General features: G+C 44.3%; 7 protein-coding genes across 7 annotated transcripts; 3 read left to right on the forward strand and 4 right to left on the reverse strand.

Moving 5' to 3' along the window:
* Nucleotides 1-3,052: 3,052 nt before the first annotated feature.
* F4812DRAFT_415487 (uncharacterized protein) lies at nt 3,053-3,741 on the forward strand. Its single transcript, XM_047932983.1, has one exon. It carries the CDS (start codon nt 3,392-3,394, stop codon nt 3,641-3,643), a length of 252 nt encoding a protein of 83 aa, XP_047794107.1. The 5' UTR covers nt 3,053-3,391; the 3' UTR covers nt 3,644-3,741.
* Nucleotides 3,742-5,458: 1,717 nt separating this feature from the next.
* F4812DRAFT_449682 (uncharacterized protein) lies at nt 5,459-6,733 on the reverse strand (the record flags this gene model as incomplete). The annotated part of the gene is made up of 1 exon (XM_047936001.1): nt 5,459-6,733. One exon carries the CDS (start codon nt 6,731-6,733, stop codon nt 5,459-5,461), a length of 1,275 nt encoding a protein of 424 aa, XP_047794108.1.
* A 3,257-nt stretch (nt 6,734-9,990) lies between these two features.
* F4812DRAFT_455899 (uncharacterized protein) lies at nt 9,991-10,520 on the forward strand (the record flags this gene model as incomplete). The annotated part of the gene is made up of 2 exons (XM_047936897.1): nt 9,991-10,348; nt 10,408-10,520. 2 exons carry the CDS (start codon nt 9,991-9,993, stop codon nt 10,518-10,520), a joined length of 471 nt encoding a protein of 156 aa, XP_047794109.1.
* A 250-nt stretch (nt 10,521-10,770) lies between these two features.
* On the reverse strand, nt 10,771-12,096 carry F4812DRAFT_455900 (SET domain-containing protein; the record flags this gene model as incomplete). Its single annotated transcript, XM_047936898.1, has 1 exon — nt 10,771-12,096. The coding sequence occupies one exon, from the start codon at nt 12,094-12,096 to the stop codon at nt 10,771-10,773; it is 1,326 nt and encodes a 441-aa protein (XP_047794110.1).
* Nucleotides 12,097-15,692: 3,596 nt separating this feature from the next.
* Nucleotides 15,693-16,636, forward strand: F4812DRAFT_192942 (uncharacterized protein). The gene is made up of 5 exons (XM_047930147.1): nt 15,693-15,796; nt 15,862-15,938; nt 16,001-16,107; nt 16,198-16,337; nt 16,442-16,636. The coding sequence occupies exons 2-5, from the start codon at nt 15,921-15,923 to the stop codon at nt 16,516-16,518; spliced, it is 342 nt and encodes a 113-aa protein (XP_047794111.1). The 5' UTR covers nt 15,693-15,796; nt 15,862-15,920; the 3' UTR covers nt 16,519-16,636.
* Nucleotides 16,637-19,940: 3,304 nt separating this feature from the next.
* Nucleotides 19,941-20,854, reverse strand: F4812DRAFT_455901 (glutathione S-transferase domain-containing protein; the record flags this gene model as incomplete). The annotated part of the gene is made up of 2 exons (XM_047936899.1): nt 19,941-20,150; nt 20,258-20,854. The coding sequence occupies 2 exons, from the start codon at nt 20,852-20,854 to the stop codon at nt 19,941-19,943; spliced, it is 807 nt and encodes a 268-aa protein (XP_047794112.1).
* Nucleotides 20,855-21,266: 412 nt separating this feature from the next.
* Nucleotides 21,267-23,338, reverse strand: F4812DRAFT_193036 (uncharacterized protein). Its single transcript, XM_047930148.1, has 4 exons — nt 23,189-23,338; nt 22,165-23,123; nt 21,713-22,112; nt 21,267-21,652 (listed from the first exon to the last, which is right to left on the reverse strand). The coding sequence occupies exons 2-4, from the start codon at nt 22,790-22,792 to the stop codon at nt 21,451-21,453; spliced, it is 1,230 nt and encodes a 409-aa protein (XP_047794113.1). The 5' UTR covers nt 22,793-23,123; nt 23,189-23,338; the 3' UTR covers nt 21,267-21,450.
* Nucleotides 23,339-24,398: the final 1,060 nt, after the last annotated feature.

The following is a 24,398-nucleotide window of genomic DNA, read 5'->3' on the forward strand; positions in this document are numbered from 1 at the left end:
CCGGGGAACCCCCCCCAAACGCCACCCCATGGGTCTGTGGGTCAGCACGGGTGGGGTGGGTTATTTACCATCTTTTGGGTTTAACCTCACCCCCCCCCCCCCCCCCCCCCCCCACTCTTGTTTGGTCTTGGTCTCTTACGGCCAGGTTCAGATCATATCATAGCATGCATGCATCCATCGTATCGTCTACTAGCACCGGAGCTAAGCTTGTTCGTTGGGAGGGTTGAAGCGGGGGTGGGTTTGAAGTGATCTACTACTATGCATTTGGCAGGAGGAGAGGGCACCGATAAACGTAGGGCGAAGGTCCAAACTATAGTGGAAGCCAATGATAAGTCGTTGATACAAGGGACGGAGTGGTACGGCCTTGCGATATTTGACCCCCGGAGAAGATCATTAGATTTGATAGGGTCGCACTAGCAGCCCGAGCTGCTTGGCAGTTTTTGAAGTTTGAGCACAGTCCGCGAAGCAGACTTACATAGAAGGTAGGTATCTAAAGTACCGGGACACACCGGGCGGGTATACAGGCATGCTGGCCGGGCTGGATATATCATATGCAGTTAGGTATACTTCGTACATCAACGCGTGGTACGGCATTACAGCGGAAAGTCACTTTTAGTAGTAATATAAAGGGTCAGCATTTTATCACGAAAATTCAACTATCACTCAGCTGCCCGTCATGTAAGATTGTCGGTCAAGGTGGAAGATATACTAGATTGCATAAATCTCACGTTTGCGCTACGCTCCGATGCACTCACTAGCAAAGTAGATTCGCGACGAGCGAGGACTTCAAGATGAAGGGACTGGAGCCGAGACATACAAACTTGCCAGGCATGTAGGTAATTAATGCACCTAGCCTTGGGCATCTGTAGGGTCCCGAACCCTAGACGCGCATTAGACCGTGTTAAACGCAAGCAATATATGTAGGTACCTAACCTAACACAGATGGGCCTCGAGGCGTTTTTCAGGGTTTTCAGGAGTAAGATCCAACCTCGTTTTCGAATACATTTCTAGATTGAAATTGATGGATGATTAGAGGTCTAGTTTACTGCAGGTTTGTTTAGGCTAACCCCCATTTGCCGGTTGCGAATATAATTAGGTTGGGTAAGGTAGGATATAATATACCTTAGGTACGATTATAATTATACACATCCTCTAAAAGAGAAACGTTGACGGGGCCGATCTCTGTCGATCAGCTCGCGGATGGTTGACTTGCATCTCCAATCTCGACCGGTCCAGACTTTTTACTCGGGATCTGCTTGGATCCGGTCCCACTACGTGTTGGCCTTCGCAATGTGAGCAATTGCGGCCGCGGCCTATGCTAGCGAAAGCTGACAAGCAGGCCAGCCAGCCTACTTAACCGGTTGGATCAAGTCAGCTTCTCATGTCTGTAAGATAGACCGAGTTGAGGCCGCATATCATTAGGGAGGGTCATACGTATATGTCCAGTTTTATACTTTGTGGCAGGGAACAGTAAACGTATCATCGTTGTAAACCGTAAACCATAAACCGTACTGAATTATATGTAAAAATATACGAGGATTAGCTTGCTAAACACCCTTACCCCCATGGAATCCTATTTCCCCTCGCGGGGTTTTGAAATTTGTTAAAGCCCTGGTCCTTGGTCCTGGTCCTGGTCTCTGAGCGGTTCTTGACTCTTGAATAGAACCAGCATCAATGTGCCATCGGGATCGGCCATTTTCATCATCTACGTAGGCGTGCGTGAGCCTCAAAGGCGAGACGTCAAAAAAGCAGGCTTTTAGTACGAGTAGGTAAAGTTTTAAGAAAACTCGTCATGCTGATTATGCTTATAGGTTTACTTGTTATTGCTGTCATAATGCCTGTTTTAGGGGATCATTGTTTGTTCGCTAATTAACCAATCAACATAAAATCACTTCGGTTTACAAAAGCTCATCCCGTTTTTATTTATTTCTTTCTTTTGAACGACCTGTTGCCCCCTCGGTTCCTAAAGTTTATTAACAAAAGGGCTATCCAAGCTAACAGGTACCTTATATGTTATCTCAACTGCGGCTCTCCTTTTGACTGACACTACTATGTTAGGAGGTAGTTGCTCCGTTACTTTGGATTCGAAGTACCTAGCCGCCACCGAAGTTGTCAACAATATACAATCATCGAATTGGTTACCTTTTTCAACTATCAGACGGGAGTTACACCACGTTGCCAAGCCATAGTCATTGTAAGGCGTATACTTCGCTAAAACGTACCTAGTATGTGAGGTAGTGTATCTTTGGCCCCCTTGAATACCTACCTCTACCATAGAGTTCTTCTCGGAACGGTGTCCAGACCGGGAGTATTCGCTTTCTTACTGGGTCTCTTCTCCACGCGACCGAGCAATTTGCCTTCTTTCAACGGGCTTACACCTTCAACCCCACAAAATTCCGAATCTGAGAGGCGAAATACATCACATTGAAGTGGCACGCCCCCGAGTTCACTAGCTTTTTTTTTTTTTTTCTTGGAAATTACTCGAGCTTGTTCGGGTTTTCTGGCCACAGACTCTTGGCTCTTATATAGACGTGTCAAATACATAATATGCTACAACTTCCGCTGCTTTCCAAGCTGCATTCTCATAATTATGACACGTATCCCAGGTACCAACAGTATCAAGCAGCAAGACTTTGCGTATGATTCAATTTTATAAAAAATCATATCATTCACATAATTCATCTCCATTCAATTTCCGTATCACACAGTAACACGTGTAACCGTTTCATCACCGTCACCACTTATAATATACAGTATTGATTTTCCTATTCCGGAAATCCCCGCCTTCACGGTGCATCCAAGAAGAGTAGTATCCAAGGGTACCGTATCTTCTCCCTTTTTCCAGCCAGCCACCCAACAATTGTTTATTATTACGGGTTTGAAACCTTGTCCTGCTAGCCACGGACCCCTTGGATGCGTGTTATATATTATTACTACATTGCTTCCTCCCGATTCTATTCTTGTCTTCATAAACCCACCTCTCCTCCTCCCCCAGAGCCCACAGAGTTTTATAGCTCTACTTTTCCGGCCTAGGAACCGCGTGGGATTAACATTAACACAATATAAGGCAGCCTGGTGCGGCCCATCTCCGTTCGCAACAAACCGCTAAACAACATCGTCGACGCGATTACCTAACTCTCTATACTTAGCTTCAACTCTAGCGCTCTACCATCAAGTTTTCATCGCTTATATTGCGGCGTAATTCATGTGTATGTGACGACAACAAAACATCACGAGGTAGAACAACATCTCGGCGCAACCACAAAATCACCACGCTCATAACCGCGCTCTCCTCATTCGCCTCATTCTCCTTCTCATAATAAAGAGTATCGCAGAAATCGCGATATATTCTACAAACCCTCAGACGCATAACCCATCTCCGCTCATCAAGATGGTTACTACAACATCAACAACGTCGCATCGCCACGGCGACGAAACCTTACACTACCACCTACCGGACACAAACGTGCGAGAGGCGGAGCTGCAGAAGTACGGATGGATGGAACCGATAGTCATTGACGACGACGACTTAATGTTCAGTGGTAAAAGCTTGAGTGCTTGGTACGAGGAAGAGAGAAAGTCGCTTAGCAACCCGGTCGAAGAGGAACGACGGGGTCGCCAAAGAGTGAGTGTTATCCCTTAACTTGCCATTCACATTCACCCCTGGACACATAATTGTGGCAGAGCGGGCCATGCTGATTGATTACTTGCGACTCAGGTTCGACAACACATCTCACATACGCATCATAATTATAATCACCACCGACACCACCCAAATTCGACGACGACAACGACAACCCCGACGACCGTATCAGGTGGTCACGAGCAGAAGAAGCACTAAATTAATGACATACGAATGCGACGAAAGAACCGTGGGTTGGGGGGCGGGGCATCTCTAAGCCTCGAGCAGTTCTCATTCCTTTTTTCCAAGATACCCAAACATACCTGTTATTTGCATTGCTGCGCCTAACGACATCATCCGTGGGTGTGTCAAAATTATAAACGCGCGTGTTTTTGATTTTATACGCGATTCGATCGATCATTCTGGGATGCTTTTGCGGTGGCCGGATCGAAATATATCAGGTATATATCTACCTTAATAAGACCGAAGTGTCTCAAACTTCGACCAGCACAATCTCACCAAGATACAATTGGATTTAGACCAACATTAGACGGGCTATTCTGTGCATCCATTCTTCTATTATTCCCCCGAGAGGAGATATTTTAGGGGGGCGACTTCTTCTGCGTACATCGGTCAGGCGTTTTATTTATATCATTATACTGCTTTATATTTTCAGCATCACCAAGACTACGAAATTGACACGACGAGAACATGATACAGCATGGAACATACAGAGGCGTCTCCGGGTGCTGTGAGACGCAAAGCGTAATCATTGCCGCGGGATCTTGGGGTCTCTGGCTGCTTTTCACGCTGCTACCTGTTATTGGTAAACGGGGATATTCTACGGCAATGCCAGGCTGCCGAGTTGACTCGGCCGGCAATGAGTAATAGGCATAGGCAACAATAGAAGCTGCGGGTTTTTTGTCATTATTCTACGGATTACCGAAGTGTGTCTGATCTCTAGGAGATGATATGGGCAGGGGTGCAGACTTGGTCGGCTGCTGCCTGGGGTGCGGGGATACGACGAGTGTTCCCGAGAGTTGAGCAAGGCTGTCATAGTGTCAAGGTATATTCAAATAGCTACCTAGGACAATGTGATAGCCACTGATATCCTTCATAAGTTGTCCTATACTATGTGCTTCGCATGTGACTTCTGTATACGTAGTACTTCTAATAACTGTGCTTGGTTAGGGTCTTACTTGAGCAGTCGTTATTATAGCCTGTGTATGATTGGGTATTTCCAAAGCAACCCTTGATCGGAGGTGTGCCGGGTTTGATCAAGAGGTTTAGAAGGGCCATGTGTATGAAATTACTGACCTGTTTTAATAATTTCGATGTTCTGTTTTATTGCTCCAAAGGTCTAAACAACAAAATTGCCGTATACTCTGTAGTAAGCAGATATGAAGCCCCCCTTACGGTATCAGCCGCTATTTGGAAATTAGCCACTATTATTATTAATAAACGACAAATGAAGGTGAGGAGACGGTAATCATCTTCAGTTCAGATAGGGATTACAACCTCAAAACTCTTATCCATGTCGTAATTACTATGAGTACCAGTTACTTCGTTGCACGAATTACACTATCGGCGCTCAAGCGTTGTGCGGTTTACTGAAGGACTTTCCATCAAGAGAGCTATTGTTGAAGTCTCCTCATGGGATATACAAGGTAAAAGAACGCTTGTAGCATTTGACATCCTAGTAAAGGGGGATAACGAATATAATAGGACGGCGAATCTTTGAATTATATTATTCTACTAAGTATGCTCTATGCTTAAGCACTAGGGAATTAGGTAAAATCAGCTATGCTTTTTTTTTTTTTTTTTTTTTTTTTTTTTTCAGTTCTCCCAGTCCCGTAAGACCTGCCACTGGTCTTCGAACTTGAGACCACCTCCGACTATCAGATCGCAGTCCAAGTGGCCCCATTTCCGGCGGAATACTTCTTTGCCCGCCTCCGTCAGCACGTCAAGCGCCTCCGTGAATCCCCCCGAGTCGTAGTAGAAAGGCTCGCCCTGGCCTCCGCGCTGGCCAGACTGCCACGTATTTCGCCCGCGATCGCCGTTCTTGTAGTTTCGCATGCGCTCCGCGACGCTAAGCAACCCTTTCCAATATTCCACAGGGTCGGCGGGCTCGCGGGAAATGAGTCCTGCGTCCCTTTTCTGCTCGCTACCTTTCGGAGACGGTAACGGCGGCGGTGGCGGCGGCGGTGGTGGATTCGGGTCACGGAAATCCGGCGTTATACTTGGATCTCGATACAAAGCGAGGAGGTCGTTGAGCGTGACAGAGGTATCGGTTATAACTCCGCAGTTGGCATCTTTCTGCGTCCAGTTTCGCATGTACAGACGGGTGTAAGTGTCACAATCCGTCATATAATACGGGATCAATGTGTCCCATCCGCCAATGTCTTCGATCGCCTTCGGATTCTGCAGTGTGAGATGGTCGTACGCGAAGAATCGCAACCCCCACCTTTCGTCCGTCTCCATCGTGCGGTTGAGTTCCTCGAGGCATAACGTATATAGGCTCTTGTAGCCCGGCTCGCCGGCGGGCGGCGTGAGCCCCTCATATCCGTTCTCGTGGCCCAGCGCAAGGACATCCATGTGGCTCCAGAAGTAGTACGGCCATTTGTTAGCATAGGACAGCGAGAGGTAGAAGTTCTGCAGCTGCGCAAAGCCCAACAAGACCGGCGTCTGAACGATATTTACTCCAAGACGTCTCAAAGACGTGTGGTTAAGATACCACGGATGCTGGAGACCTAGCTGACCGCGCGCATTGGCCTGCTGCATACCGGTATTCTCCACAACATAGATCTGCTCCGCTGGCCAACCTGCTGTGATGTACGAGACGACTGTTTGTAGTAGCATAGGCCAAGATCGAGTGAATCCAATCAACAACGGCGGCGCAACTTCTAGTCCGTATTTAAGCCATATATCCTTCTCGGGAACATTATATATCGGGATAGGAGGTGGGTTTGACGTCGCCAATGCTGGAAATGGGTCTTGTACGGGCGGTGGCGTATAAGACGGAGCTGGTTTATATCGTGGAGTAGGTCGCGCATCTTCTGGCTTTTCCGGGTAGATATTGACGGGTTTCAAAAACTCACGACCGGTATTCATGCGGAGGAGAAGTATGAATAAGACACCACCTCCAAATAAGAGTCCAACTAGGGACAATATCTGCTTCGGACGGATCATCAAGGTCGCCTGAAAGATACAATATATTAACTTAACCCCTTGAAGCTTTGAGAGCATCAGCGTCGAACCTACCATAGAGTTATGAAGCAAGAATATGCTACCTGGCAAACATACTCAACATCTATACAACAGAGAAGGGGATTGACACCACATCTAGAAGGAATAAGAAACAAAATAAAGTTTGCCAGGGTGAGTGATTAGAAAGGATATAGCAAACGCATGCGTCGTACATTTGGTTGGTGTCAAGTAGCACAACAATCACACCTAAACCAGTAGCGATAGCTTTGTGAGCACATAACTACATCATCGAATAACACGTCCGAGGCAGACTTTTCTTATAGACGCAAGCAGACCAATTATAGCCCGCCTAGTACTGGCCGAACGCGTCATGTCTCCGTCACTTAGCATATCCCGCAGATCTGGAAAACCAACTTCTCATCAGAGGCGCGAGAGTGTAACATGCTATGAGAGATAGCCAGCGTGCGAAGGACCAACTGGTGTTCCTTTATATTTACAGGAAGACGCCCAGTTTTGTTGCCTATATCCAATAATTAACTCGGGTCGCAGGCACATTTGGAACAACGGCGATTTCTTGAATTATCTGGAAAAATTATGATCAATAAATGATAAGTAAAACGAAGACGTCTGAGTAGTGTGTATCAATATTATATCAAGGCGTGTGCTCGTGGCCGCGCCAAGGAAAATTGCGGCGATGGATGAAGTGTTTGATCGTACGGTCTCCATCCCCGCCTCGGCGTTCCGACAGCCATCGCATGATGGTTACCTTCCGACTTGGCAAAGGCGGCATCTAAATCCGTGTTAAAGGCTATCGGTAAGACGATGCCCTGCTAAATATATTCGTAAGCATAGGCCATAGCACTTTTGACATGCAAGTTGTAGATCACTTTCTTTTTCACCAGTGGGACATGATGTAATACATAGAGTGTATGTATGTATGTAGTAAGCTGTATAACCGCTGCCTAGGCTCCTGGGATTATTGCTTGTTGGTTCGCTGGAAGGTCTGGGGCAGAGGGCCTCTCCGGATGTCCTCCAGATGTCGATCATATGCAAGCCAACTCCACCCCCGGGACTTGTCTTTGCTGTGCAGGCTAATTTGTCAAGGAAGCCCCATTTCGGCTGGTCTACACTCGGTTATCCGAAGACGCTCATCCTGATATTTGCATGAAGACTTCGAACAAGTTCATTTATCAAAGGGAATATACTTTAGAGTTGATCGTAAGGTTGTAACGCTTTAGATTTATACTTTTACTAATTCATTCTTTTTCACCCATTTTTGAATGAATACACTATCCGTAGAAACTCCTGAATTAGTCACTTTGACAGACAAATAGGGGAAGAACCGACGTGATTGAATAGTAAAAAGCGCCGGCCTTCCTAGGATATGATCCATCAAAGAATTATGAGAGACCGGACCCAGAAGGGTCGAACTAATCACTCATGATCCGGGTATCTAATGCAGCTGGGATGAGGGGGAAAGGAGGAAAGAGAAAAGGGCGGTAAAGCGGGGGAAAGCCCAACATCTCCAGACGATCGTGATTCCTATCTATGGGTCTCGTAATACCCGACGAAGAAAGAAAACGAAAAGCTATTAGTTACATAAAATACAACATTGTATATAGCCCTTACCGGAAGTTCTAAAACTCTCGTCTGACATCGTACGTGTAAGACAAGTGAGGTCGACACACGGGTAGCGACGGTAATAGTGATGATAATGGAGAATCGACGTACGATCACAGAGGACAAAGGTTTGAAACCCTTGTCTTCGGGTGTGTAACTCCCCGCACAACCCCCCCTTGTTTAATGATTGACATGAATGCAGCGGCGCAGTTGGTCCATAGATAATATTAGTCTGATTAGGCGTTTGGTTGTCGCTCATGCTATGAGGCTTGAGCATATGAACCTCTTGCATGTGAAAAGATAACCACTTCTCTCTATCTATCTCTTTTTTTTCTTGCCTTTTTTTCTTCGTGTCTTCGTGCCATCGGTTTCTACCTAACTTACGAGCGTATATGGCTGATTTGGTCGGGATTGGAACGAAAGTCCGCCTTTGCTTAAGGACTTGAAATAGCAACAAATGGTATAGCTTCTCTTGATCACGAGGTCTTCCCATCATCCCATACAATGATATCGCAGCCGATAACGGGAGATAGCTACATAATCGTAAAGCCTGCGGAGTTACTGACTAGGGGCATGGGCGGAAATGCATCGACCGGTAGTTGAAGATCTGCGATGATGCAAACCACCTTCCATCCAATCAAAATCTTAGCCCACAGGGAAAACCTTGACGCTCGCGTCCAATTGTGTGTGTCGTATGACACGAGGATGGGTTGTCGTTTAGCAGGTACCTAACCCAATAATACCTTGAACGAACACAACTCAGACCTCGATACTATGACCCACCCAGACGAGATGCCATTATGGTGGCATCTAGGTCAGTTGGGACCTGCTGTACGTCCTCCAAATCCGGTAGTCTGACGCATTTCGCCATCGACCCAGTTCAGATATAACAGGTCAGGCGTTCATCGGTTCCTGGAGATATCCGGTTCATCGACCTACTTACCATGATACTACCGCATCGCAGTCGTACCGTTAAACTTTTTTTTTTACTCAACGGTAAGTATGTGTGTTAGGTAGTAATATGCGTGTGGACGTGCGGGAGCTGTGGACTAACGCAACAATAGCAGGGATTGACGATTGTGTCCGGGAGGCGGTGATTGGATGAGATGCAAGTTTCATCATCACATCACCTTTCTCCCATGTAAAAAATGCTTTCAAGCATGAAGCATGTGTACTAAATTGGTTCGGCTTGCTCATGTGGCTCAATGCTACTTTGGTTGATGTGTACCTACTTACCTACCTGTATCTATATATGAGTCTTACCACTCCAGGCTCTCTCAGTGAAAAGATGTCTAGGGTTCTCTTTAAGTGTCAGAATACTACCGTGATATTATTAATACGATAGCATCCCAAGCATAAAGAGATACACGTACTGGAGAGATCCAGTTCTTTTGTTTCTCGCTAATTCAAAACGAGATCTCGCCTAGTTCAGATGCCGGTGGACGCTGTGGCTTTTTCGTTCTATAATCGAGCAGCAAGATAACAGATACACAAGTTGCACGACATTATCAATCCGGTAGATTAAATAAATCATCTACAAGATGCCCAAAACTCTGGGAGAGACAAGCCAGCCGGCCATCGTCGATGACATTGACGCTATCACGCCGTGCCCCCTTACGCGAGGCAGCCATAAATCAGTCGAAGAATCCGGAATCATGAACTCGATCAATAAGTTCCCAGAGTCAAGATCTCCTTCGCCCTGCTCTGAGTGCTCATCAGTGAGCGCAGATGTATCTAGAAGTAAAAGACGAGAGTCCTTAAAAGCTCTGGAAGCGGGCACAGAGGGCGATCCTGAAAGACTATGGGAACGAATGCTTGTGCTCCAGCAGACATACGGCTGTTACAATTCAGCCAGGATGAGCGCGGCTCTTAGTTCAGGGGATGTCAGTTTGTTATTGCGTAAGTGCACTGTTCCAACTACATGACCTCAAGAACATGGCTGCTGACTTATCGACCAGCTTCCAAAGCATGCTTAAACCTTCTCAACGAGAATATATCTTTTCTGCCCAACGGAACGGGGGGTGCGCTTGGAGAGTGGGAGTTGAACACCGGGAGTGGGCATAGTCATTGACTTGGTAAGAACCGGGGAAGGAGGACTAAAAGCATGTTACAGCGGAATGAGTACGTCATCTGGTCACCAAGAATGGCCCAGGCATAGGGAAAGAAAAATAAGGCGGCGTGCTCTGATATGATTAGGCGTCGGTGGTAAATTGTATTTTGATACCCCTTATAGTTCGGAGTTTGAGAATGAATTGATGGACTGAGCGACGATGTCGGCCATCAATCCTAGGTACACTTGAATGTGCAATGCATGCGATAGCTTAGTCGTCGACTGTCATGAGGCTGCAGAGCGCGCTTTCCAATACCCTCACGCACTGCTCGCGATACAGTACAGCTAGTTCCTGGTTGCTGTTGTTAGCCTCATATTCTGGTTCGTTTACCTCTATCTCCTCCAAGTCGATACTCAATTTCGATCCTAATATATCGACAATTTTCCTCAGCACTTCATGCTGAATATCGCCCTGCATGACCCTACTTAAACTAGTGTCGGTTGTTCCATCTTCTTTCGTGATGCTTTCGTATAGAGCAGCGATGAGCGTATCTTGAATATGCGAAAAACAAGGGAGACAGCTCAATGAATTTGCGCTTAGAAGTTTCGAACGCCCAACGAACGAACTACGATCCGCCATAGGCCTCAATGATATCACATGCGAGGCCGCCAAATCACCAGCTTCTGGGTCTGTCCTGGTCTTGATATGAACATAGTCGTTATGGAGATCGTTGCTTTCTGGGAGTATGAAGCCATACCCCAGAAGCAGCTCGGCATTAGTTTTCATGCCATAGTTGTTGAATACTTGCTCCCCGGCCGAATAAGTCTGCCTCGACTTGAGCACGCATATCTGAGTCTGCTCGTCGGTGGTCCAAGCAATCTTAGCTAGCGGCGAGTGATTCCCAATGTCGTACAGGGGAAGCAACACTGAGAAGTCGTCCAATTCGCATGGCAAACCTGAAGAAGTCTCAGGAGGGAAAATAAGCGATGGGCGGAAACTACGACTAGTAAAAATACTATAGGCCCAGTGATACAGCGGCCGAGTATATTTCAGACGGTCATTCTCTGGTAGTAACTTCGAGGCGTTCTTGTACTCTTTCTTGAGATTTGACTTGATATCCTGGATCGCTGTGAAAGCATTTGTCCCCTTTAGAAACTCGATATCATCCGATGGCCACATTACCGGGAGGACATTGCTCATATGCTCGGGTTGGGGCAGTGTACGGATATACGGCCACCACTTGGACTCAGGTCCTAGTAGGTATTGCTGTATGAGAAAGAAACGCCCGACGACATGGGGTGGCGTTTCTTTCAAGAATTCTTCCGGGAAATAGTCCTTGCCCTCAGGGCTTGGGGCGTCGGAAGTGGATGGGCTAGCGAAAGCCGGGTGGCCACGAATAGCATCCAGATATGACAGAGACTTGGAAAGCGGAAGCGTAACTATGGCATCATCCACTCCAATGGAGCATGTGGCTTTTACACGAAACGATCCTTTGGTAATATCGTCATGGTATATCTCAATAGCGGGATTGAGGTGTCCACCGTCGCTCTCTACCCATCGAAGGAGCTCGTCATAGCGTTCTGATATGGTAGCCATTCCACCTACGACGTTGGGAAAGGATGAGTGAATATGGTTGAATATGTACCTGATATAGAGGTGTGTGAGGTACATATGAGATACCTGTATATATATATTATTTCCATTTATCTTTAAGCGCGAAGATTCGGGGACATTACGTACCTGGTATGTACGCCTGTTGGTATTTCTTCAGCGTCTTTAGAAAGTGGATGATTTGATCGTGGATATGGAGTTACATAGAGCATCTACGGTTTACTATGAGAAGGTTGAAAAATATCACCGAATAAGTTAATATGGGTCCGGGTAATTTGTGCAAGAGTGGAGGTACATAGGTACCCAATACTTTATGCACGATATGCCTTACTTTATGCAGTACTATCTGCTTAGATCACACCGAACAAACCGCTCGAGCATGTTGGGCACACCGGGCACACCGAACTATCTAACTACCTAATCTATAGGTACCTGACTAGGAAGCATCTAGGTAGTTAATAGAATTATGCTATACCTTAGGTAGGTATATGTAGATTGTATAGCTAGTACTATTATCCTACGCTATCCAACTGAAAAAAAAATTAAAATTTAAAGCTTAGGACTGCCTCTGGTATTGTACCTACCCAACCTACTATGTGATATGTGATCAGCAACCCCTAACTGTCGACGTAATAGGCAAGCTTATAGGATTGATGTAACTTTGTAATACAACGGTTCGAGCCGCACCGCTCCCACGGGTCAGCTTAGAGCTACGCAAAGTACCTGGGATAAAGGATATTATTTACGTAATTATTGCGATAAGTATGAAATTGATGGTTGTATTGCCATTGCATGCTTACCTACGGTTTCATACAGAATTACATACCTAGCACTCGTGTAGTCAGTAAAATGCTTCTTAGGAGGTACATTTGATAGGATTGTATCCTTGTCGGGAATCGTGATCCCTTGTCGTTTAGCGTGGAATCGTGTAATTGCTTCTAACGATGTAGTGTAAATTCATCTAACTTAACCGTGACCCGAGACGCTGCACTTGGGTCGATCAAAATTGTAAGTTACCTAGAATATTGGAATATTGTAGGCGTTGATGCTCTTGCCTTTCCTAGGTAGCCTAGGATACCATGTCGTATGTAGTATGTAGTATGTAGGTAGTACGTAGTATGGCGACATCTACCACATCATTCTACCACGGCACCACCTCATGTTCGAAACTAACCGCCGGTGTACTACTCTGGTGGCCTGGGACAAATCCTTTGATCCATTGTCCTCAACAGTGTCCGTTGAAGTCACCAGTAAATTGATAAGCAAGCTGATACGGGGAGGGAGTACAGTATATTTAGGGTCATAATAAATAGAGTACCTATGAATTCCTTCTTTATATGTTCGCTCATTCGAATGAGGCTTAGGCATTATTTTAGTGTGTAAGCAAAATAACAAGCTGGTCGAGCCCAAAAGAAGAAGAAAAACAAAAAGAAAAAACCACGTGGCTCATCTCAGTCGTAGTGGATTCTGGCGGTTTAAGTCAGTACGTGTAAGTCGTAGTAAACGAAACGTGCTTGAAACATGAGGCATCTTACGTCCTACTTATGTGAGAACTATTGGGTACCTTAGGTTAGGTTAGCTGGTTAACTAAGTTCAAATAAACCAGGTTTGGTATACAGGTAGGTAGTAGTTCATGAACACTGAATGCATTCGTAAAATCGCAGTTCCTTGGGGTGTTTTTTATGCAAGTAAATGTCGTGTATCCTTGTACCCAAGCAGTTACCACCACGGCTCTAGTGTATGTTTATCAATCCCACCTTAACCCTGGCTTCTGGAAGAGTTCGCTAGCTTTTAATTTCGGCCGTCACTCGTGGGGAATCGGGATGACCAACGCTTATTATGTATGTAGCTGCATTCATATCACGGCCACGACGATCCTAACGGCTCTAGGCAGCCCACGTGCAACCTATTGAACAGATGGTCGGTTTTCGAGTTTCTTGATTCTAGCGTGCTGCGATAATAAAGGAATATATCTACACAAGGGGTAAAGCTATTTGCGCGTCTTGAAAGTTGGATAGCTTACCAAGATACCTATTGGATATCCGAGCTTGCTGATACTTACCTTAGGTAGGTACCTCCTATACAACACTATTATTGGGTACCTCTTAGGTACTTGACTCCTTGGTTATTCTCCCATCACGCTATCGAGAAATCCTTTTCCGACGGCTTATTCCCTAGAGGTAGTGTAATGATGAAAAGTCACCCCTTCCCACTATCGAACCAAGTTCAAAGGTAAATGGTGGCGTCCCACCCCACGTCTTCTTCATTTACCCATTTATGTCTAATGGCAGATGGGTAAAGCGCCCTTTAAAGGACTTGGATTTTTGAAACAACTTGTCCAGCTTGATTCTTGTTGGTGGAGAATGTCTCACTATGCGTTTTATTAGTGCCGCTCTTCTAGAACACAAGGAAAAAAAAACTAGCGCCTACCTTACACAGATTTACATGGTACAAATGTACCTAAAGCATGCGGTTACTAACTCGTTGCGTTACCATAGCCCGGTACTTAGTTGACTATGAGCCGTTCTGTAGGGAACATGGAAGACTGTCAAGCTAACCTTCTTCTCCAAAATCGGAAGAGCTTCTCTCGCAGCGGGCATTTTTCTTTTATGCTATAAGTGGGTCACGGTCCAAGTTCTCGGTACAGGTATGAGACAGGTATTGAGGTACCTACGGTAATAACACCGTATCGCCTATATTTAAAGAAAAAAAAAACACTGTAAATCATGTATCACATATTTCAGTGTGCATGTAATAGGCTGTTTTGCAAATTTCTTTTTGTACGATTTCGACATAAGAGTCGATACTACCTAACCTACCTACTAGGCTAGGTCCTTCGGTACACATTGACGCGCTTGCTACTCTTGCAACTTGTTTACCTCTGCCATACGTTCCAGCTCTTTTACACACATAGCTGACGTACATGGAAATAAGTGCAGCGTATACTTAACAGCCCGGAGAATAGTCCGTTGGATTAGTACCTGTCTTTACTATTTAGACCTGGCCTCGTGTCAATCCCACTTATCTTTATGAGTACTACATAGTATTCGGTAAGGTAGGCTGGGTAGGGCGTGGTAGCCCAACGCTAGCAAAAGAGGCCCGCCTTGTCAGACCACCGACGAAGTGTCAATCGTTGGTTCGAACCATCAAGATGGGTCTTCGGACGAAGACGTACATAATGTATTACGGTAAACCCCAGTGGCTAAAAGTCTTCTAGCGTAGCTCTCCCTCGCAAGCTCAGACCAAGCCCTATTTATGGTGGTTAGGCTAGAACGCTACCAGAGACTGGACCGCATAAGCAGTTTCCAGTACCGGCTAACTCCTGTCTCGCAAGGATCATGGTACACCGACGATAATCGACAAGCCCATCCAAATGTCATCGGCGATAGGTGTAGGCGGTCGTCTTGGCACATTTAGAAAGGGTAGCGTGGTCTGTATGAATCCAGGCACACCTGGCCAAGGGTTCCTGGCGTTGTACTTCGCTCGGGTTCTTAGTCGAAAAGCACGAGCACGATCGTCGATACAGCAGACTTAAATACACAGAGAATTCCACCCTCCCTTCGATCTCGTCCATTATTATCTATACGTCTCAAGCCATGGATACAGCAAGTTTATAAACCGGAGCATTAATACACACACTCGAAATTCGCCATCTTTTCAAATAAACATTCAAGCTATAGTATTGGTAGAGTTTCGAAACAACAACGGTGGTAACTCACTAGGCTTCTTTCTCATCATTTGCCTTATTAGTGGTTTACTTGGCATACTCTTGAGCGCAACCTCGAAACTACTATTCTAGCTCTTCGACGATGTGTGATTACACACAGGTATATATCCAGCGTTCAAATTTCAGTCATGCCCTATCTTATTCTAACGCGGACTTTCCCAGGTAGAATATTGTTGCCAGCATCTTCGCTTTGTGGTACAGAGGTGGTGTTCCGTGTACGAGAGAACAAACAAGGTCTGCGCACCCAACGTGACGCACTTAGAAATTAGGTAAGTGTTTTTATGAGCCTTGCAGCAAGCTTACTTTTACATGCTTCATCTTATTACCACCTGACCGGTTGCTAACAAATTTCTGACCAGACATGATGAACTATGCTGTAAGCTCCCCTCATTCTCTCTTACCTGCAGATTCTTGCAAGGGTCCCTCCCACAGAAATCAACATTTGCAAGACATTCCCCCTACCTTCGTACTCCGAACATAGCGAGACAGTGTAACTCGCGTATGTTATTCTGGGCTTGTAAACCATAGACTTTATGAAGAAGAGGAATCGGGAGCACCTTTACTTTTTCTTTTTCTCTTTTCGGACGCACTAACAACATCCAGCTGATTGTCGGCCGCGATCGCCACCGCCATGGGAGCATATGATTAGAAGAAGCAAGAGGGCCACACCGTACCTCTAAATTAAATTGGGTTGTGTGGCAAGCTTACAGGCAATACCTAACAGGATTTGAGAAGTTTCGGGTTATTTTAGAAGGTATAGATCAGTACATCAGTGTAGCTAAGATGGTAACGGGCATGTTTGGAGTCTGGGGGGTTTGCACACTTTTAGGATGAAGCTTATGGTTGGGTTGGGTATGCGGCGTTCTGCAATCGGTTGGATTTTGGAAAACACCACAACGCCTTTTGACGTGGTAACATGATTTCAATAAAAAAGGCACCTATCACAATCTTATCATTCATTGATGGTATTCAAGAATCATTATGGAGTAATAAAGTAGAAACACGTTATCAACATTGGGGAGAGAGTGCATACTTCCCCCTAGGGACTTGCAAAAGATATTTTGGGTACATATTGTCAATCCATTAACAAAGATTCATCAAATATTAAGCACACTTTTAGAGCACGCCATTCCATACTTAGGGTAAGGAAAAGCGAGATAGGTATTTGAATGAGATGAAAACTATATACTATTATATCACTGCGTTTTCTGAGGTCTATAAGCTGCATCCGTTTAGAGAGATAATTACGGTTTTAATCTAGGTAAGCATATTCCCACTCCATGAAAGCTTCGGTTATCCATGCACGCCCCCTAAACAAGAACATAAGACGTATAACCGTATTAAAATATCACATCATCCGGCACTTTTCATTCTTACTTCCTATTTTCCACGACAGATGCGGTTGTTATCGTATAAGAAGAACCTGATCTTGGCCGTCATAGAAACTACCTACTCTAAAAGGTCAATTAGTATAGAGATGACCGATAGTGCTAATTGGCAAGCCCAGGTGACGGGATTATATGCACCCTCCTCGTATTAAAGTACCACGTATTAGTATAAACTAACTCCAAATATGTGATACCTCTACTCAACCCCATCCTCATAATGGTTGTTTTACGTCAGATGGATCAATGCGACCTTGCCTGCATCAAATGTGCAGGTCACGCAACTTCGCACGGGTTTATATAGTCCGTCAGCTTTGAAGTTATCCGATCACAAAATGCATATTTACAATATTTGGTCGAGTAAAGAATGTTCACTTACCATATGAACAAGTTGCCCACCAAAGTTACCTGATAGCATACCTAGGTACGGTAAGCAATTCGCATGTTTGGATAGTGACCAAGGACAACTACTACACATTATTCAACGCAAGGGGACACGTTATGATTGTGGTTAAACGCCGAACGTCAGGATCCCCAATGCGACCTACCTGATTAAGTGTCATGGCGAGCTGTAGCGGTCAAGGTTCCTCGAAGGATACATCCCTTTAACCCCGACGGAAATATGTCTTCTCAAGGTCTCGTGGCGGTTCGTGGCGGTACATGGGGGTGTCCTCTTCGAGAAAAAGAAAAAGAAATAGTTGATTTTGATAAAGCGTAAAGCTGCACTTGTCAAATATGACAGAATTTATGCCCGTCCGTCCGGTTTCCGGGGGAGAATGTGATATTATTACAAAGTATTGGTTTTGGCGACGAGCTGAATGAGCCCTTGTCTTCCCACTTGGAGATCGATCCAATGTATTTTCGAAGTATTAAACCCTTTCACTCTTGAGAATGTCGATCAACTTTTCTCCTACTATGTACATATATTTCAAAGAAACGGAAAAAGAAAAAGTGTCCCTATCAGGTACGTACTAAGAATCATAAGGTGGTATATTTTCCGATGTTGTTCTTCTAGTGTGGTGTATATAGACCGGACTTGGCGCGGTCTCTTGCTTCTTTTTCTACAAATGACAACTTGCTTGATCAACTCTCGATTAGCAACAATCCATTCATGCACGATGCATGCTAGGATGACTCGGCTATCACGGGCCATCTGTGCGGATTACAGTGAGATTACTAGAAGGAAAATCCTTGTTTAGATAACTAACAGATGAAGAAACCTAGTTTCTATTAGAGTAACACGATTTACCAATTTAGACTTGCGGTTATGCTAGTGTAAAAACGTACTAGATAGGAGGTAACTAATACCTAGCTCTCCTTGTAACACATATTGCTCGCGTCATTCTCCAGCCCACTGGGCTCGTTAGCTTCATACAATTGTCTACCCGTACTCCACTTGAAACGAAGAGCTAGTATTTACCTAAGTATCGTAGTCTATATAGAAGAGAAATGACCTTGCACATTACCTGTTACTAAAATGCGTAGAAACCATGCTCATAACATATCTAATATCCTTGTAACTCCACTATTGTCCTTTAAACCCGCATGAAGCCAGACTCATGTGACAGCTGTTAATCATAGACTCTCAGCCCGTTTGTAGCTTAGGTATCTACTATGTAGGTACCTAGCTAAGTAGACTGCTAAGTACGCGATATCATCACGCCTACCTAATGCTCTCAGATATCATAGCCGCCACCTGGTACGACAACTCGAATGAAACAACACAGACCATCCCCTCGGGTTAGTTATGCATATGCAATCACGAACCACCGTTTCATTCAAAAAAAAGCCATAGCCAATCATCTCCTCTTACTTGTCGGAATCGCCATCTCCCGAACAAAGGCATTTAGACCTAGCTTGATCAGGTAGAACCATCGCCAGCAATTATTAATTATTACCTGGGTGCGGGAGTGGCGAAGGGGTCATTTTTAAAACTGTTGGTTACGTATCTGATTTCCTCAGGAAACGAATAGTCCGCACGATATGGTTAAGGAGAGAGGCCCGGGTAGCCCGAACATTATGGTTACAACCTTATGACGGACTGCAGGTACGTCGCCGTTGAGAAAAAAAACAATGCACTTGGAGAGGGAAAACACAGGCTTGTTATAAATAGCATTACTTGATTAGGATATAATCTTTTAATTAAGAATCGCACGATATTGATAATATCAAGCGGTACTTGGAAGTTATCAGCCGATTTTGCGCCCCATTCCATTCCCTCGCTAGTGTTTGCCTCATCTATAGGTACCTAGGCAAGTTAATCGCCTGCATTCAAGTGAATTCGCATTGATTTTATATGTGATAAGTCAACATAAAGAAGCTATCTAAACTTCTTTTGTCTGGTATAGGATTTGACATGCTGCAATACACAATGGGTTATAATTCCATAAGCTTGGTAACGGACCGATATACGCAGTCGCTCTGGTAAGGGAGACATTAATCAATTTAACTACAGGTAGCTTACCCGGCTCAAAGTAGTCTCCAAAAAGTTGGTCGTACATCTACCTATGCTAGCTGGCTGGCGAAGGGGAAACTGTGCTAGATATTCTAAACCACTTACTACTCCTCTGCTAGTACCTACTTCACATCACCTAGTTGCTCTTATACTAAAAAAAAAATAAAAAAAAACCCTCACTAGTATGGTAACAAGCCATCAAATCGCAAAAGTTTTCCTTAGACCCCTCGACTATTCAAGGGAAATATATTTCATTCACAACTTAATCTCGGCCCTCGGGCCCGAAGTCTAACTCATCATAGTAACGATAGATACCCATTGAGTAGTCCTGTCTCCTTTTACTAGCCAGGTACGCACTAATCCTAGGACGTTCCTTCACGGCGTCATACAGTTTGAATACATGCGCGTACTTGCCTAACTTCTCGGCTGCGGACATGGCCTTTCTGAAGGTGAACTTCGTGCCATCAATACACTAGGATACATATCAGCGTTGTTCGATTCACGTAATACCTGAGTTGGGCGGCGAAGCTACGTGAAGGGGGAAATAAAATAAAAAGGGGAAGAATGAAGAGGGCTCACCTGGAACAACACCAGATCCGCATACGTCAACTGACCGCCGTAAAGCCACGGCCCTTCCCCGCTTGCCTTGCCCTGCAGTACGCGCTCAAAGTAGCCTAGAAACTTAGGAAGACGGTTCTCTACGAAATCCTTGCTCTTTCGTTTAGCTTCTTCCTTCTGGTCCTCGTAGTACAACCCCGTAGCGATAGGGTGGTGACAGTCATGAACTTCGTTGCTCAAACCATCGAGTGCTGTCAGAGCGAGTTCGTTGACCTTGTACAACGCGTCTGGGTGCTCCTCATCATCTTCGCTTGGCACCAGCCCAAGTCGCGGGCCAAGGTATAGTAAGATATTTGGAGTCTGGGAGATAAGGAGGTCACCATGACGGAGGATGGGAGGGGCGAAAGGTGGCGGGTTTAAATCATCGCCCACGTTACTTTCAGCGATTTGCGCTGTTACTTGCTCCATGCCCTTCTCGGTTTGCGCTGTATCCGTGTATGTGGCCCCCCCCTCTTCGAGCGCCAAGCGGATATGTTCACCGCGACCAGGGATGCCAGGCCAATAAATTAGCTCGTATGGCACATCTTTGCTGGACTTCTGACGCTTCGGAGCAGACATATTGGAGTAAGACAGGGAAGAAAGGCAGTGGATTTGTAATTGCCGCGTAGAGTGTTTAGCGAATGAAGATATTCGCTGAGATGTTGTAAGGGCTACAGTAGAGAATATTCGGCGACTGAACATAAATAAGAGAAAACCAATAGGGGCATGAGAACGGAGGTGAGGAGATCGTGTGGTGAAAGCTATAAAGAAAGAAGTTCCACGGGGATTATCTGTCTTTAAGCGCATAAATTACCTACCTAGAGGTAGTTAACCGCGGGCGTTACAAATTCCGGCATAGCCGTGAGATAGAAGGATTGGATGGAAGGCCCTTGAGTGGATACTCTCTGCATGTAAGATGTAAAGTTGTGCGGGGGAACTATATCAATCGTATGACGGACGTTATGGCTTTTTGACATCATAAGTGTCTGCCGTTACTTGTCTTAAAGAGACACGAAAAGCAACCTTATGAGTATGAGTATGAATATGAGTATTAGGAAAAAGAATTATTTATTGGCCGGGACCAACGCAAATGTCCCCTCGGATGAATTCCAATGTATCTAGCATTGTACGAAACTCGCAAGGAAAAGCCCGGCGCTACTATTTATTTCATCATGTCAAGATGATCTCGTCACGGCATCCTGAATAGAGTTGCGACACTCAGCTGGGTCCGAGAATACATGCCAAACATCACGAGGGACATCCTTAAAGGCTTTTTCGAATCTTTCTGGCTCATTTTTGGCCTCTATGCCAATAGCCGCGATGTCTTCCACTTTACGGATGAAAATCAACTTCACCCAGCCAGGGTACGCCCGATAACTAGAATTTATTCAAAATTAGCTAGAGGAACAAATCCCAATTAACGAGGACCCGACTCACATTTCGCCGTAAGCTTCAGGATCAGATTGAGTTGAATCTCCAATGCAGATCATCTTCCTTTTCGGAAGCCACGAGTGTATTTTTTCCATCCGGTCAACTTTGTAATCTTCTGTACCGAGAGTTAGAGTTGTAAGCAACCCTGGCAAACTCATCCAGCTAGCATCACGAAGAATGATGGTGCCGTGTGGATAATTCTGTTCGCGGAAGTCTCGCAGGAACGGATATAGATTGTACGGCGAAGCTGACAAGTAGAACCAGGGGGTGGACTCTTGGACAAGAGACTGGATGAACCGGTATAGCTCGGGCATACCGGAGCAGACTTCCGGTTTATCAAGAAAGGTTGTCCGTAGAATACCGATGGGGTCACTAGTCTGAGTAATCTTGATCGTATCATCTATATCTTTTGCTACTGTCAGTTTCTATCACATTCTTGCAGAGAATTCAATGTATACCGGATATCACGCCCCAGCCTTCCGGATCGGCGTAAAATGTCTTCATTTCCAGAAGGCCGTTGGTACCTTTCGGGACTTCGGCAAATGTGGGAACGAGGTGGCCGCCGCCTTTACTATCAGGAAGCCCTTTAATATCACTGCTAATGCCATTCCTGCCACCAGGGCCAAGCTTGAGAGGCGTCTTCCCTCCTTGAAGTGCCTTCGCCTGGGTACCCGGCTTGATGTCTTGTAAAAATGGTTTGATACGCTCTTTGATAATAGGATAATTCGGGTCCTTCTCGTCTAGTTTGATTTTACTAGCGATAGCGTTCACTGCGTCGACAACGACGCAAGAAGAATGCTGAGAGAAGACGGCCGAGACAAATTCAGCTTCCCATTTCCCCGTATGCTCGTTGCGATAAGCGGTGTTGTCAAGGAGCCAAAGGGTGTCTTGGTCTGTGACGGAGCGAGGGAAGGGATTCTTCTTTCCCAAGTATGAAAAAAGCTGAAGGACTTTATCGGTCGGGGTCAGCGCTGGTTTGAAGGGAGAGAAGTCTGGCAGCTCGTGTTCGGTCTCTTCAAACCGACGTTCTTGTCGTGTACGATTCTGCATGTCATCCGCGCCGGTATACTTGTAGCATGTAACCATTTTTACAAGGTAACGCTCGCTCGTCCGTGGAAGTTCGGCTATGAAATCGGCCTCTATTGACGGTGCCGTTGGTAGTTTATCGACAATGGGGTTTTGTGATATTAGCAAGTGATCTCGTAGTATTCACGGGTCTATAATCGTTCAAGAAACGAACGCGATCCATTGCGACAGGAAGAATGGACTCTTATAACCTTAGTATAAAAATAGATGGACGGCAATCAATGCGGCAAGGCTCTCCAAGGTCAGATGTAGGGCGGTAGACTAGATATTCCTAGTCCGCCTAGCCTGGCAACATCGCTGGCTCTATGTCAGGACTCTTTTCCTTACGACCCTACCTTAGCTTTAGATCATGAATGACAAATAGCAGACAGCGAATGGCAATGGGTGGCCTAGTACCTGATGCATCCCAAGTTTGAACTCGCTCACGGCTCTCACTTGGCGCTGGAAGATCATGATCGGGGAGAGGGGGGAGGTGATGCAACTATGTCGTCTATGGCTAGAAAAAGAGGGAGGGTTTAAAGGAAGCCGTTTCAATTTTTAGCAGTCGTCATGGCGCATATTATATTAGAAAATTCTAAGTGGGGCCTCCCGAGCCTTAGGTAGTGGGCTAGAGATGCACATAATGCGTATAATAAATTTATTATATTGCATTATACGCATAATGCTTATTATATGCATTATATATATAGTATAATGTTATATGAATTTAATTTAATGTAAAAATTTATAATTATTAAAATATAATATTATTTAATATATATAATATATAAATTAATTTATAAAAAAAAAATAAAAAATTAATTTAAAATATTTTAATTTAATTAAATTATAAAAGAATTTAATAAATTATTAAATATTATATAATAATTTAATATTACTAATTAATAATAATTTAAATGAGCATTAATAAAATTATTTAAAAAAAATAATAAAATAAAATAATATAATAAAAAAATATTTTATATAATTATTAAACGTTTTTATATATTTAATTATTTATTTTTAAATTTATTAATTATTAATTTAAATTTTATATTTAATTTATATAAAAAAAAAACTTTAAGCTTTTTTAATAAATATTTTAATAAATTTAAATATAAATTTATTATATTTAATTTAAATATATTTTTTATATTTTAATATTTTAAAAAATTAAAACACTTTATACTATAAATGGAAAATATCGCGTTTGTATTTTTAAACGTTAAACTTATTTAAATAATTTAAAAAAATTTTACTATATATTTACAACTTAAAATAGCTAAACCGCTTAAAATGGTTAAGCCGCTCAAAAAAATTCGAACCGTTCATATGGTTTACAAGCATATATGAAAAAGGAAGTACCGCACCATTTCAACTATATAGTACAACCATACTAATTGAATGATGCGATACTTTTTTTTTAACATGTCATTTCATTTTACATTTTACAAGTTACAAGATTACATACAAGTCACAAGCACTTTTCAAATAGACCAATGACTACGAAACGTTTACGTTAGATATTACGTTACGCGCGTACGTGTGACACCCTTATTGGGGTATATATGCATCTAATAGGCAGCTTCGCGCCTACCACCACCGCCACCACCACATACAACATACA

This window comes from Daldinia caldariorum, assembly GCF_022478825.1.
Source record: "Daldinia caldariorum strain CBS 122874 unplaced genomic scaffold F4812scaffold_2, whole genome shotgun sequence".
NCBI lineage: Eukaryota > Fungi > Ascomycota > Sordariomycetes > Xylariales > Hypoxylaceae > Daldinia > Daldinia caldariorum.